Source organism: Dysidea avara, chromosome 3 (assembly GCF_963678975.1).
Source record: "Dysidea avara chromosome 3, odDysAvar1.4, whole genome shotgun sequence".
Taxonomy (NCBI): domain Eukaryota; kingdom Metazoa; phylum Porifera; class Demospongiae; order Dictyoceratida; family Dysideidae; genus Dysidea; species Dysidea avara.
Window position 1 is genome coordinate 12,019,673 of NC_089274.1, and position 14,475 is coordinate 12,034,147.

The following is a 14,475-nucleotide window of genomic DNA, read 5'->3' on the forward strand; positions in this document are numbered from 1 at the left end:
AAATGCTAATAAATTTGGTCACATATTCAGGGCTCAACCGAGAATATAAACCTAGAGGGGGCGAAGTAAGTCGCTTCGGATTCTTGGGGGGTCTGGGGGCATGCTCCCCCAGGAAAATTTTGAAAATTTAGGTGTAATATACTAAATTTTGGTGAAATTTTACTGTGATGCCATTGAATATTGACCATTGGATTATACAATTTTGGGATCAATTAAACCTTTCCATTTCTCAAGGCTTTAGGTATAAACCTAGGGGGGGCAATAGCTAACCCAGAGGGGGCCTGTGCCCCCCCCCCCCCCCCCCCCCTAGATTAACCCCTGATATTATAGTACGCCAACCAGCACGTGTAAGAACCAATCATGATAGAAAAACCCTACAGTTGTGTAATGAGTTTGTATGCATGTAGGAACAAATTTAGCTACAATAGATTGTCCTAGGAAGGATAGGTTGTGTCCCAGGAATCTGAGCTATAGTATTTAGTTCAAGGATACAGATAGGTAACACAAATATAGTAAAATGATTTTCAGTTAGCTATCGCCATATATTACATCAAAACACAATACACTAAGAAGTCTACAAGTGCTGTAGAACATAACAAGTAGTGAAATCACAAGAGGTCAGCTTTTGCTTACTCCACTCCTCACACTCATCATTTTAGTAGCAGACGGAAAGTTATTTGAAGGCCCTTCACTAGCAAGACTCAATAGAATCATCCTCAGAATATGTAAAAACCAAAAATATGTCAGTCTAGTAGTCCAGTCCAGTGACTAGTTACACCCAATTAAATCAACAAAACACTTAACAATGTGCACATTTTGAAATATTCTACGTTCCAAAAATGGCAGCAGAGAAAATGACTCTTATAAAGACCAGTCCCTACACTACAATACATGCCTTTACTCCATTCCAATAACATGATCAACTAAAAAACACTTGAAGCCTCACATAGCGAGTAGAGATGAAGTAATAACATGATATGTCCTATCAGATAACAGTGAGAAACCGTATACTGTTATAGCAAATATTGAGATTGTTTATACATGTGCATTACTTTGACCCATTGACAGTAGGACACTCATCACTAAACATGTGGAGTACACCTGATCTGTACAAGTTATACAACATTCTAACTATGTTACATGCAGACTGGGGGACTGGAGTACGTATCACTACCTACAATGTGTGTATACACATTCACTCTAGTTCACAAAAGCTCATAGAAAGCGCCATTCATGGTTTGGTAATGCAGGCGTCAACATACACAAACTACCCACCAATATCTCAAGCCAAAACTCACCAGGCAGGCTTTTACATGCTATTACACACATATTAACAGTCTTCCTCTTCGCTGCCTAGTAAGGACAGGACAATGGTGTTCACTACTAGTATACTAGCAAGGTAATGTCACGGCCACATGGAAATATGTGTGGCAGAGATCACCAAGTTAACTTCATGCAAGTTTTAGATTGCATACCTGAGAGGCTTGTAAACCTCCACAGAGTGATACCAGTTAGCGATAACAGTGGGAAACATGCCATCCACATGCATACATCCTTAGGGATCTACTGTATGATCACGATATCCTGCAGTCAGTGTTACAACGAATCATACCCATGGTTCCTCATATTTGATGTTGGTCCACAACTACAATGTGGTTAATGGATGTGTGACTGTTGATGTGTCCCATAACAAATCTTGGTAATAAACACAACAGGTCTCATAAAGATACATGTAATAACATTAGTTTGACATAATAGAAACTTGATGAGCCACAAATGATTGGAAAAGGAATGAAGCTTAACACATTACTGCTAAACAGCACATGTCAGGGACATAAATTACTACTACACCAGCATTCCACAACTATACAATGTCCTGAGTAGACCATATGTTGAAGACATTCTGGTGAAATTCCAGCTACAACATTTAAATTGATGACTGATGTAATGAATCAACAAAAGGATTCATACCTAACTACAAGATGAGCAGAATTTGCTATAACACACCACACTAGTCAGTCACTAGACAAAGCGGATGATACAAGAGATACAAACTTCCACCTTCACCCTCTACAGATACACTATACTCTTGGATAGATATATATATACCATTCTTCACAGATCTTCACAGAGTACGTTTTTATTGTTTGTGAAACTCACACCACTGTAACATAGTGCAAATGAAATGGACTCCAATACACATCATTTATTGAAGATATGCTACCATTGGGACCAAATACTGAGCTTCTTTCATATCCCTAACTTAGCGCGCACACAAAACTGCACCAGTAAAATAAATATGAAGAAGGTATACTGTCTATATATGCCTATCATAGCTGTGAGCAATTGAGGTAGACCCCATCTAATGTTGTATATGATTAACACTCAATCAACACAACGTCACCAATCAACTGCACCATTGGCAAGGACCAGAAATTCATCAATCCTTGGATTAAGGTTCTATCGAATTGCATGACTATTATATGATAACCTGTGTCCTACATCACTGTATCACTCACACAAACTGCACATTAGTCAAAACACAATTGATGGTTTAGCTAGGGTCAGCAACTTTTTTTTTTGTCTTAACAATAATAATGTTGACTGAAACTGTAGGCTAAGTGTGAGTCACACATCAAGAAGAACACCATGACTTAAGTGTGATCTGTGTACTGATCTCAGAGAAGTGGCATTGTCATATTTCACATATAACAATATTAAAAATTAAAATTCAGATACTCCTGATTCTGAGCACTCAAGTTCCAAGTGACATTCTAATCAACACTCCAAGAATTCCTACACGATTCAACACGCATTACTAATAGTGCTATCCAATGATGTGAGCAGCACTTGACTTCACCAACCCATATGAGTTAATTAATTGTAAACTGTAATCAAGAGCATCATGCAAACGCCTAAGGGTGCCAATCAAAGCAAAAGGAATAACATATGATACTGAAAAACTGTGTCTATTTCCCCCGGGAGTTGAACATAGCGCGATTTTTTGTCGTGTGGTTTTGCTCTTAGCACGAAACTGCTTACGGCGGCAAAAACACAAGATGGAAATAAAAGAACGATTATACATACTCCGGGCTATGTTATACCCATACTAGTACAGTACCTCATGTTGTTGAAGGTGTCTCCTTCGAGGAGAAATTTGTGTAGTACGGCTGAATAGCCGAAGAGGCCGCCATTATCAGGTTCAGGTGATCGACGTACGATTGCACTCTCAGTATCGAGGAAATCTATTCCCAAGATGCTCACAATGCATGTAGCGAATGTTAGCAGTGTTGCAAGTAGTACTACCTTCATAACGTCTTTTACCAAAATTATCACAAATTACATTTTTAACATATTCTGAACCACGATGACATTGTAATTATAGAGGACGTGACGTCACCACGTGCGCGCCTTTCTGATTCACGAGAGCCGCACGTGCACTAAGTCTGTGACCGGGAACTTTGGCAGTTAGAAATCAGTGCGATCAACACGTACAGCACGGAGTCCGGGTGAGTTATTTGTAATAGATAATAGCTATACATGCATGCATGCGCATGCAGTATTTATTTATTTATTTTATTTTTCAGTACATAAAATTATGCTGAAAGCCACTGGTAAGTGCTGCCAGTGACTCACTACATAAAACATAAGTAATTAGTCACAGTAGTATATTGGCGATGGTGACGTTGTTGAACAGTGGCAGCAAGGACATGCAGCTGTCCAGCACTTTAACACCTAGTGCTGGGGGTGGTGGCAAGGGCAGTCCATCTAGCCCGGGAAAAAAAAAAAGGTAATGGAAACCAGAACATTAGTATCATTAAATTGCTGTATGAAATGATCCCACATGAAGTTGTAGAGTTTGTGTAATGGTGTTTGTAGATAGAGATAGATTTATTTTAGGTAGTGAGTTCCAAATGCTGAAAGTAAAAGTTCTGAGCTATGTTGGAGGAACATCTGTGATGGATCGTTTTTTTGGATAAACCAAAATGAGTATTAGAACTAATTTTTACACTGGACATACTCAGTAATCAGTGTTGGGAGTAACGCATTACGTAATATTATTACTTTTGTGGTAACTAAGTAATATAACGAAATACGCTATAAAAACAGGTAATATAACTCAAGTTACTTTACTTAAAAATGTAACGTGCTACCTAAGTAATATAGTTACTGTAACGAATCATTACATATAATATTATTACTACAAGTAACGAAGTTACTAATCTCGTTAGTAATCCACTGAGTAACACCTAGCCACAACGAAGTAATGAAGCCTACTGAATGAAGCTTATTCACCAGCTTCTTACTTATAACCAAGATTTGCACATTGTCCAACAACGCAATCATGTCACGTGATAAGGTGATAGTTTCACACGTGACAGCTTAAGGCTGTGGGCACAAAGTAATATAATATGTAATATTATTATAGTTACTTTATTTTATGGGTAATATGTAACTGTAACTAAATAGTTCAGTTGAAAGTAATATGTAATATGTAACTAGTTACTTTTAAAAAGTAACTTGCCCAACACTGTTAGTAATGTTGAAATGTGAAGACTGTTGCTTGTGATAAAGTACATGATATTGTTCATTTCATAACGTAGCTAGATTAATGGTAACAGGTGTAAAGTTACCAGACGAGACCTGTATGATGATTGGTAATCACGAGGGGTAGGTAACGAGCTAAGATCATCTACGAAATTTCAAAGATGACTATACCCATATCTTTCAAGACAAATTTCAGTTCAAATATCTCCGTAAAATTCAGTAATTCTAAAATTAGTAAATCATAAATTTTAGACACTGTAAAATTTCGTAAATTTTAGTTACATCTTTTTGATCATCAAATTTCATCTTTGAACTGCACAAATTTCAGGCAATATTTCATCTTTCAGAAATAATTTCAGAGGTGATCTACAAAATTTCAGGTTGTTACCTACCCCTTGGGTAATCATTCAGAATCCACTTTGTAGTCTGCCTTTGTATTCTTTCTAACATATTAATGTTTTTAATTAGGTAAGGTCTCCATACTTGTGAACAATAGAGGATTTGTGAGTGAATGAGTGAGATAAATACCTTTCTTCTGGTTATAACTGAGCCACTACCTGAAAAACTTCTACGAATTAATCCAAGTGTTTTGTAGGTCTTGCCTGATATATAGTGGCTCTCTCATGTTAAGTTCTGTCCCAAGCTCTTTTATACTATCAACAGTAGCAATAGACAGACATACTCATAATATTATGTATGGCCTTACCAGGGCTTCTGTGCTGACCCATTGTGCTTTTCAGTGCATGGTATCCCTGAGTCTAGGCATTGTAACTTTGGCATTTGCAGTGCTTTAGCTAAACTGATTTTTTTCTCCAGAACTCCCCATAAATTTTAAAGAAAAATGGCACAATTGAATTAGGGAGCCATCTAACAACCTGGACTGCAAGCTTGTACGTGTCTAGTAACTCAGCAAACTTTGTATGCTTTGTGGTGAGCAAATATGTTTCACCTACTACACTCTGGTCAATGCAATCTTATATACCCATAGGCATGCAGGTGGCTATATTTAAGATAAACAACTAAAGTGGATGATACAACAATACCTAAGGTGGAATTGCACAGTAAAAAATAAGTAGTGAATACTGTGGAAAATAGAGAACATCATTGGTGGCCATTTTAGTGACTGTGGAAAATAGTGAACATCACTGGCCATTTTACATCACTGAGAATTTCCAGTGACATTCACTACTTGCCACAGTATTCACTACTTATTTTTTACTGTGTGTGGTTTCAATTATGGCATTGTTATGCTGAGTTTATACGTTGGTGACACAACCATAAGAAATTGTTGTGTAGCTGAAAACCACTAACCTGAGCAACTACATACACACTTTAAAAGTCACCGTACCAGTGAATACTTTATAGAGGGGAAACTTTGGCAAAATATACTTTGGCAATATGTGACTGGATTTTGGAAAAACGATCCAAATCGCACATTAGAAGTTCCGAGATAAACGGTTTTAAAGAATTGAAGCCAGCATAACTCTCCAAGGATAGCAAGCACGCGTATGAAATTTACACAAAAGATGCATCAATCTGTTACCTTTCAAGCCACTTCCAGTACTTGTAGCTGGTTGTACAGTTTCCCGCCAAATAAGATAGAAAATCTGAGCAGTTGGACGAGCGAAGTAGTATCACGAGTGCTCACAAAGGGGTGGAGGCTGGGGGGTGGGGTGGAGGCTGGGGGGTGGGGTGGAGGCTGGGGGGTGGGGTGGAGGCTGGGGGGTGGGGTGGAGGCTGGGGGGTGGGGTGGAGGCTGGGGGGTGGCGGGGAGGGCAAAAGATAGGCCTCAAAATGGAGGCAGACCACGATTGGAGTCCAGACACCAGATTACAGGGCTGTGCTGGCTCCTTAGTGGCTGATATGTAGCAAAATCAACAGAGAACACGTCTGGCCAACATTATAAGACTGTCCACCAGTAAACCACTGACTCTTGCCAAGCCAGATCCTTCACAAGGCCTGAAACCGCCATTTGAGCACTCCACACCACCCAGAAAAGACGTGTGTAAAAACCAGCCTCGTGTAGTTTGAGTAGTGCTGAGGGTCAAAACTTGTAGTACGATAGTGTAGCTATCCACTAGTGGTGTTAGTTTGATTTTGCCTGATGTGCGATTTGGATCGGTTCTGTAAAATCTGGTCACATATAGAGATGCTAATCTCAAAGTAATTGGCTTGGTGAATTTGTAGCAAATCGCCAAAGTTTCCCCCACCAAAGTTCCCCTCTATATATAGTACCTTCCATCCAACAGTACATTTTTAAAGTTTCAAAGTATTTCGTATACATTAAAAGATTACAAAACTGTAACACACACAGTAAAACTTAAGATCTCCATGATGATCAGCATGTGGGCAAACCCCATATAGCAATTTTCATCCCCATTGGAGTTCAGATGACAGAAGTTAAATGCATGTATATTGTTATTTTGTGCCAGGATTCTATTGGAGAATATATGGAGAGTTGGATATTAGAATACCTATGTATGTTGTATTTTGCAAGTTGAGCAATAAAAGTACTGAAAAGATCACTCAATGAGTTGTGCCATAAACAGCTCAAAACTGCACTGTTTTTCTGACTTGAAGAGGTACTCTTCATGGCATATAGGTGGTCAGGAAACAGGATGGGGGAAGGGGGATCGAGATACTAATAGAGCAGTCAACCACTCTAATAGAACAGCCACTTATTCACATGCATTTTTTTTAAACTGCATGTAGCTAATTAAATTAGTAGTAGCTATTTTAGCTTAAATTTTAATCTATAATCTATAAAAAAAGGAAGGCTCATGAAACAATTAATCAAGCACTAGAAACTCTGAGCACAAGCCTTAATGCATTTCACTACTGTTTACTGTGCCTATATATCTTAGGCTCAAAACACACTATATGTCTGCAAATGAGTTTCAATTATAAGACCACACTCCTTACCTGTATTTTGTTATCTTTCAATTTTTGTACTCTTGATTTGTGTTATTATTTTATTCATATGTGACCCAGTCTGAGAAAACCGGTCTTATCGCCCATGTCAGCAGATTTGATTTTTCACCCAGGACACACAGCCACATGAATAAACTATCTAATTCCACATTTAAAATCAGCTAGACTTGAGTGGTCTGGTTTTGCTGGCTGCTTTTCCCGAGCCCAGTGGCGATCCGTATGTGTGGTGTGGGGCCTTAATGGAGCTCTGGTCAGCCTGGGAAAGACTGTATGTGGCTGTACAGCTCTGTGGTGTTGAATAACTGCCTCTGCTGTGAATTTCCTTTCATTTTAGCCAGTTTTGAGACCTCAATGGCTCAAAACTTGGCCTGATTCATCCCTTTGCCTTCCTTTTCAATTTTTGAACACCATCTTGCCCGCCTTCCAGGACCCCCGCCTCCCACCCAATTTGCAGCTCACCTGATACAGTCAACCTCAGTTTAAAAACTATCTAAAATGGTGGGAAACTTAATTGTTGGCTACTTGCACAGTGGATGCTCTGGAAGGTAAGGAATTGGTGTAAAACATGTGACAATTTGGTACACATAGCTTCAACCATTGGCGAGCTACAACACACTAAATACTTAAAACCGGAATTTCTTGATACTTTTAAATAGGCGATAAGCCCGGTTTTGTCAGACTGGGTCACATATGCTGACCTATTGAATTACAAATTGTGTATAGCCAATGACTGCACTCTTTGTGGAATTCAAAAATATGTATGGTTGTTCACTGCACAAGCGCAAAGGAAGTGGTATCAAACAACTTCAAAATCTTTGTACACTGCAAGGTGTAAATACCAAGTAGTCTATTTCACTGCAAACGTTACTCTGAAACCAATAGTCAGGACATAGTTTTGGTACAAATAACTATTACAGACTATAATATAATCCTGACAAGACTCATTATATTTTAAACTTTTGTCGTGTTTTTAGTGTAAGTGTATCGATTCAATATGAAATTGTGATACACTTACATAATCTTGTGGTACAAAAAAATAAGAGACATAACACTCTTGGCTACTCTGAGCTGCATGCATCTGAGTGTAGCTAAACAACTCTATGGTTGCATGCTTGTGACAGTTCTGATCTTTGAAAGTGGAGGAGCTAAGCCACTTCAGGCATTAAGAGGTGCTCTAACTCCCCTTCCTAGCTTGTGCTATTAGCTACTATATGCAGCAAAAATTATTAATTTAAACGGCATGAAGTGTGGTTTGTGGTAGTATTGATTCCAAGACACAAAACTACATCACCACATGTATACTCACCAAAAAATTGTAGCAACTATAATAGCTATATAGTCAATTCAGATTAAATTCTTATAGCCTCCACACTCTGTATATATACATATACAATCTCTAAAATCTCTTCTTGTTTATTCATTTTAAAAGTGAAATCCAAAGTATTATTGCATGGTTTCTAATGGACATGCACATGATAGTTTGCAAGGCCTCTTCATTGCATAATTATTGTGTCCCATCTCTGATTGCTATCTTGTGCTATACTATTTCATTAACTGCTGGAATTGTGCTGAATATGCTGTTCCTACAGTGTATTGCATTGCCTCATAGCGAATAAGAAAAACACAGTACCTCTATAGTGTTGATGTAATGGTTACGTTTAAACCATATTCAAAGAAAGGGTCAAATGTTTCAGTTGACAATCTCAGTGATTTCTTGTGATGTTAAGGGTTGTTGAATGAGTCAATTTCATCAATTATATCATCATTACACTATTTAAAGAGAAATTATGCTTTGCACACAAAAATGGTGTTATGGTGCACACTTTTAGGCCCAAAGTGTGCACCATGAACACTGCTTTATTTTACAGTGTATATTATAGTGACTAATGATGACTTCAGTCCAGCATCTCCCATGTAACAATAAGACAAACGGGTCATTCCATACCAAATCAACAAAAAAAAATCCGGACCCCTTTCAATTTTCATGAAATTTGGCACAAACGTGGCCCCTTTCAAGAAACTTTCTCACACCAAAATTTGGCTCATTTCATAAGTCTCCCTTTAAGTTATGACCACTCAAAGTTTCTGCTGAAAATTTTATTTTGCTTACATGTCTTCAATAAAATGGCCATAACTTTGCTTGTGATTGACGTAGAAACATCTGGTTTAGATTTTTGAAATGCTTATTAAATTTTCTTTCAGGCGATATATAATGTTTTATAATTGCTCAAAGGAAAAGGTCAAACCACAAAAATGTAGCTTTTTCCTTTGATCTTAATTTTCAAAAATATATATTCTTTGATTAAATTTATTTTTGGTTTACATGTTGCTCTAATACCCATCATTCACCATGGTGAGTTTAAAGTTGGGACCAATAGTAGATCATGAGTTATAAGTGTTAATGTGTAGCCTTGTAATCACTACTGTTTGTATGGTATTTTCAGTGTAATTTCCAATACCAATTGCAAGTGACCTTATATTAGCATGTCAAAAATCATTTTATGCATTAAAATAGTTAGGGTTTGTATTGACAAGGGCTCAGTACACTGAAACCATACTAACAGAGCCACTTTTAAAGCTAAGAAAGTTGGAGCAATAATAAGGCTGCCTAATAAAAGAATCACTGATTATGTTTTTGCTGTAAGTTCAGTGTCCTATAAATAGAGGTGGTCTTATTATAGAGGTAGCTATATTTATAAGGGATTTACTGTACAACTAATGATATTCCAATGTATTCTTTCAATTTTACTTACTGTACAATAATATTCGGCCACAGATTATGATGATAGTTTCCAATCGTATACGCGTGTATAATGGATGCAAACGACATGCACAGTTATTCATACATATGTACATGTAAAGTGGAATCGAAATGTCATGTCTTAGTGATATCCAAAGCTTCTTGGTCTTAATACCTAGATAGCTGCTTCATATAGTTGCATTAGAGTAGAAATATTCTATTTTAAGTTGGCCCTTATAAAAAGGTGGCCTTTAAGGTAGCTGCTAAGATATGTTACACTGTATATCACTCTGAATCATACTCTGAAAGGGAATGCCTACTACTGCATGGCCACTTAAAGGCCACCTTTATATGTTTGAACCTATAAATAATGCCTTTGCTGGAAAAATGTACACTTCTAAAACCACTATGTATTGTCTTACTCGTCAAATTAAAAATTTGATGGAATAGAGTGGAAAGTGGCCACCTGTATAGAAAGGCCACCACTCCAATAAGGCCAATTTTAAATTGTTGCTGTATACTTATGCAAATGTATTAAGCAGCTACCTACACATTAAGGCCCATAAATTTTGGCCCTAAGCTAACTGGCTTAAACTCCATACATCAGTTGTATCATGATAAAAATAGCAATGTAGCTCATAATTTGATTCTATAATTAGAATCATAGAAATGTTCCATAGAAATTACATTGTACAAAGGTTCACTACAGCAATTGCACACTGATGCATATCTATAGCTTTAAGTGAAATACATCAACAATCGATTAAAGAAAGGGTCAACGCAACTAACTTCAAAGTTAAATCAGAGTGTTATAGTAAAAGTTGAGACTGAAACTGGTGCATATTGCATGACAGTCTCTACAATCATTCACATGGAAACTTGATACATTGATATCAGTACACAATTGAATTTTTGAAGGTATAAGTTGAAAAGACTGTTAATACTACATCAGTTGTTCATTACTACTTGTTAGAAAAGCTCTAGTAGATTACAATATTGAAACATTCATGCCTGTGTGAATGCAGCTACATAACATTGTTTTATTTGTAAGTGTTTCAAATTACAGTGGAACTTGTCTTAGCAGCCACTTGTAATGAAAGGCCACCTTTCGATTAAGGGCCAACTTTAAATTGTTCAAGTAAAAGATTTGTACACATCAAACTATATAAATAGCCACCTACATTATTAAGGCCAAAAAAAAATTGGCCTTACTGGCTTAGACAGTTTCCACTATAGCTACATTTGTGTATCAAAATACGTACTTGCATATCAACAATCAGCATTAAATGCTAACAGTAGCAGTAGCAGTTACTGTAGCTAGTGAAAATCTCATCAAGTTCAATATTTCACTACTATATGATGAAATATTGAACTTGAATATTCGACTTGGTGTCATAATCAGAAACAATATATACAAGCTTGATAAGGGGTAAATTACTTGAGTATATGTATTTAATTACAAGCTTTTACAGGGTTTTCTTACAAAACATAAACAAATTAACTTTACTTACAAACCAACATTGTATAAAATAATTGTGACGTACTATTATATAAAGTTACTTGCAATTTGTATTGCATCTTTGCGTATTTGAACCATACAAACAACAGTGATTACAAGGCTACACATTAACACTTATAACTCATGATCTACTATTGGTCCCAACTTTAAACTCACAGTGATGAATGGTAGTTATTAGAGCATCATGTAAACCAAAAATATATTTAATTAAAGAATCTATATTTTTGAAAATTAAGATCAAAGGAAAAAGCTACATTTTTGTGGTTTGACCTTTTCCTTTGAACGATTATAAAACATTATATATCACCTGAAAGTGAATTTAATAAGCATTTCAAAAATCTAAACCAGATGTTTCTACGTCAATCACAAGCAAAGTTATGGCCATTTTATTGAAGACATGTAAGCAAAATAAAATTTTCAGCAGAAACTTTGAGTGGTCATAACTTAAAGGGAAACCTATGAAATGAGCCAAATTTTGGTGTGAGAAAGTTTCTTGAAAGGGGTCATGTTTGTACCAAATTTCACGAAAATTGAAAGGGGTCCGGATTTTTTTTTGTTGATTTGGTATGGAATGACCCAAACTAAACTTTGACCAACATTGACATAAACAGTGCTAAGCACTGAGTGATTGCAGATCACTGTGCAGTAACAGTGCCTTGTATTGTTGAAGATATAATATAACTGTCTTCATAAAAGCACTAGATGCATGACTGTTTTATTAGAATATTCCATTGAAGTGAATCTGACTGCTTTATTACAGTTTCTCAGTTTACATGCACGTGTCCTCCCTTCATCCACTTCTGAGGAATTAATGTATTCTTCTTGTTAGCGAAACCGGCCACACTGAACTCTTAATGCATGCCTTCTTCTGTCCAGCCTTGAATAATTTGGTATTCCTGCTGCAAGCTTACTAGATCAAATTTCAGACTGAGGGGATTTTCAGAACCTAATGCTCAGCAATGCATGTATTGAAAACAAAGTAGTGAAGAGGTCACTTCATGTATTATATATTTCACAGCACTCACTATTAAGGTAGTGACCACCGTCACTACATTCATTACTACCAAGTAGTGACAGCCACTATACACAGCTGAACATCACATGGTCATAACTTAATGGAATATAAAAAAGTTGTTAGAACACGCACCATCCTTAATCATTATGCATGTTCATTATTATTGTGTAGTAGCTAACCATTTTGTGGTCTTTATTGCCATGTTTGTGATCTAAACAAGTGCATGTGTATGCATGCATGGAGTTGGTGGATATGTGTCCACTTATGTGTCATGTATATAACCTTGTTACAGCTCAAGTTATTGCACTTATACAATAATACAAAAGAATTACACTACAATAACACCAGATCAAACTGGAATTTATCCTGCAGTTGCTGTCAAAATTTAATGGTTTGCAGTGCTATACTGCTATTGTAACTGAATAGGTGACCATTGCTAATTTATAGTGGGTACTAATTTCAGAAGTTTTGCATGACAGAAAGGAAGGAGCCAACGATCCAGCTAGCTATAATTTCATTCTATGATATAGTGCATTCTGTGAAATATTTCAAATGTTCTGCAGAAACTGCTATTGGCATAAAAACTGCAGACTACAAACCATTATTTTGAGCTCTGTTTATTGATAAACATCTAGCAATATATTTATATGCTAAACATATCTAAGCAACAACTTTCCAGCAGGCAAAAGACATACATAATATATACAAGAATCTTATGTACTAATAAAGAGTTTGCTGGCTATCTAAACTAACAGTCCAGAGATGGTGGACTGATGTGTCTACTTCCAGCTGCAGAGTCTCACATGTTATAGCATCTGTAGCTATACACAGCATACTGAGCATAGAGTCTATATACTAGTGGTGTTATACTCATGAGCAACAAAGGTAGTGCAAGAAACCTTGAGAAGCACTTTAATCAACATCTGGCAGGTTGAGTGTACACATTAACAACATCATAGATTATGACATGGGTATATTATAAGAAGTGAAATTAAAAAGAAGCGTCTTTCTACAGCAGCATTTGGCAGATGAGGGCATGTTCAATCATTTTTTTAAAAAGAGAGGGGCTAACTTGAGTAGACCTTTATCTTATATATATGCCATAAAACATAAAATCTGAAAAGATTGGTACACTAGTCAAATAAATACTCTAATAGAACAATCGAACAATCATGTTTAAAATGTTTTATATGCATGGTCTCAGCATTAAGACAAGACCAATAAAAATCTATTACTATAAGTTATGTCAGCTGAGATTGAACCCCTTCAAGTCCTTAGTTTATAAGATTCAGTTTATCTGTACGCTGCATGGATCTTGTTTTACAGAATCCACTTCCACTGATCTCTACATAGTTATACAAAACTTTAAGAAACATCCACAACTTTGCATATAGCTGGAATTTAAAGTCACACATGACTTACAGTTTTTGTCCAGTATAATCGCATGCCACTAACTGAGTGCGACAAAAGGTTCTAACAGCTTTTTATTGAGCAGAGTAGCTACTGAGTATAGAGTATAATGCAGCCCAAACAAAACTGTGATTTTAGTACAAATGTCACTCCTTTTATAAGTGTGACTTATTAAACTTATACTAATAATCAATCCATGTTACAGTTGTCAGATTTCATAGCTTTCAGTGAGAGTGACAGCAATACATACACACACACACACAAACACGGCATTACTTTAAATATGAGGCCACTATGAGAGAGTGAAATAAT

General features: G+C 36.6%; 1 protein-coding gene across 1 annotated transcript in view; it reads right to left on the reverse strand.

Moving 5' to 3' along the window:
* LOC136249382 (integrin alpha-3-like) overlaps positions 1-3,374 on the reverse strand; it is a 28,199-nt gene extending 24,825 nt beyond the window's left edge. The window contains exon 1 of the mRNA XM_066041361.1: positions 3,122-3,374. Within this exon, the coding sequence (XP_065897433.1) occupies positions 3,122-3,312 (191 nt within the window). The 5' untranslated portion in view covers positions 3,313-3,374. The remainder of the gene's footprint in view (positions 1-3,121) is intronic.
* Positions 3,375-14,475: the final 11,101 nt, after the last annotated feature.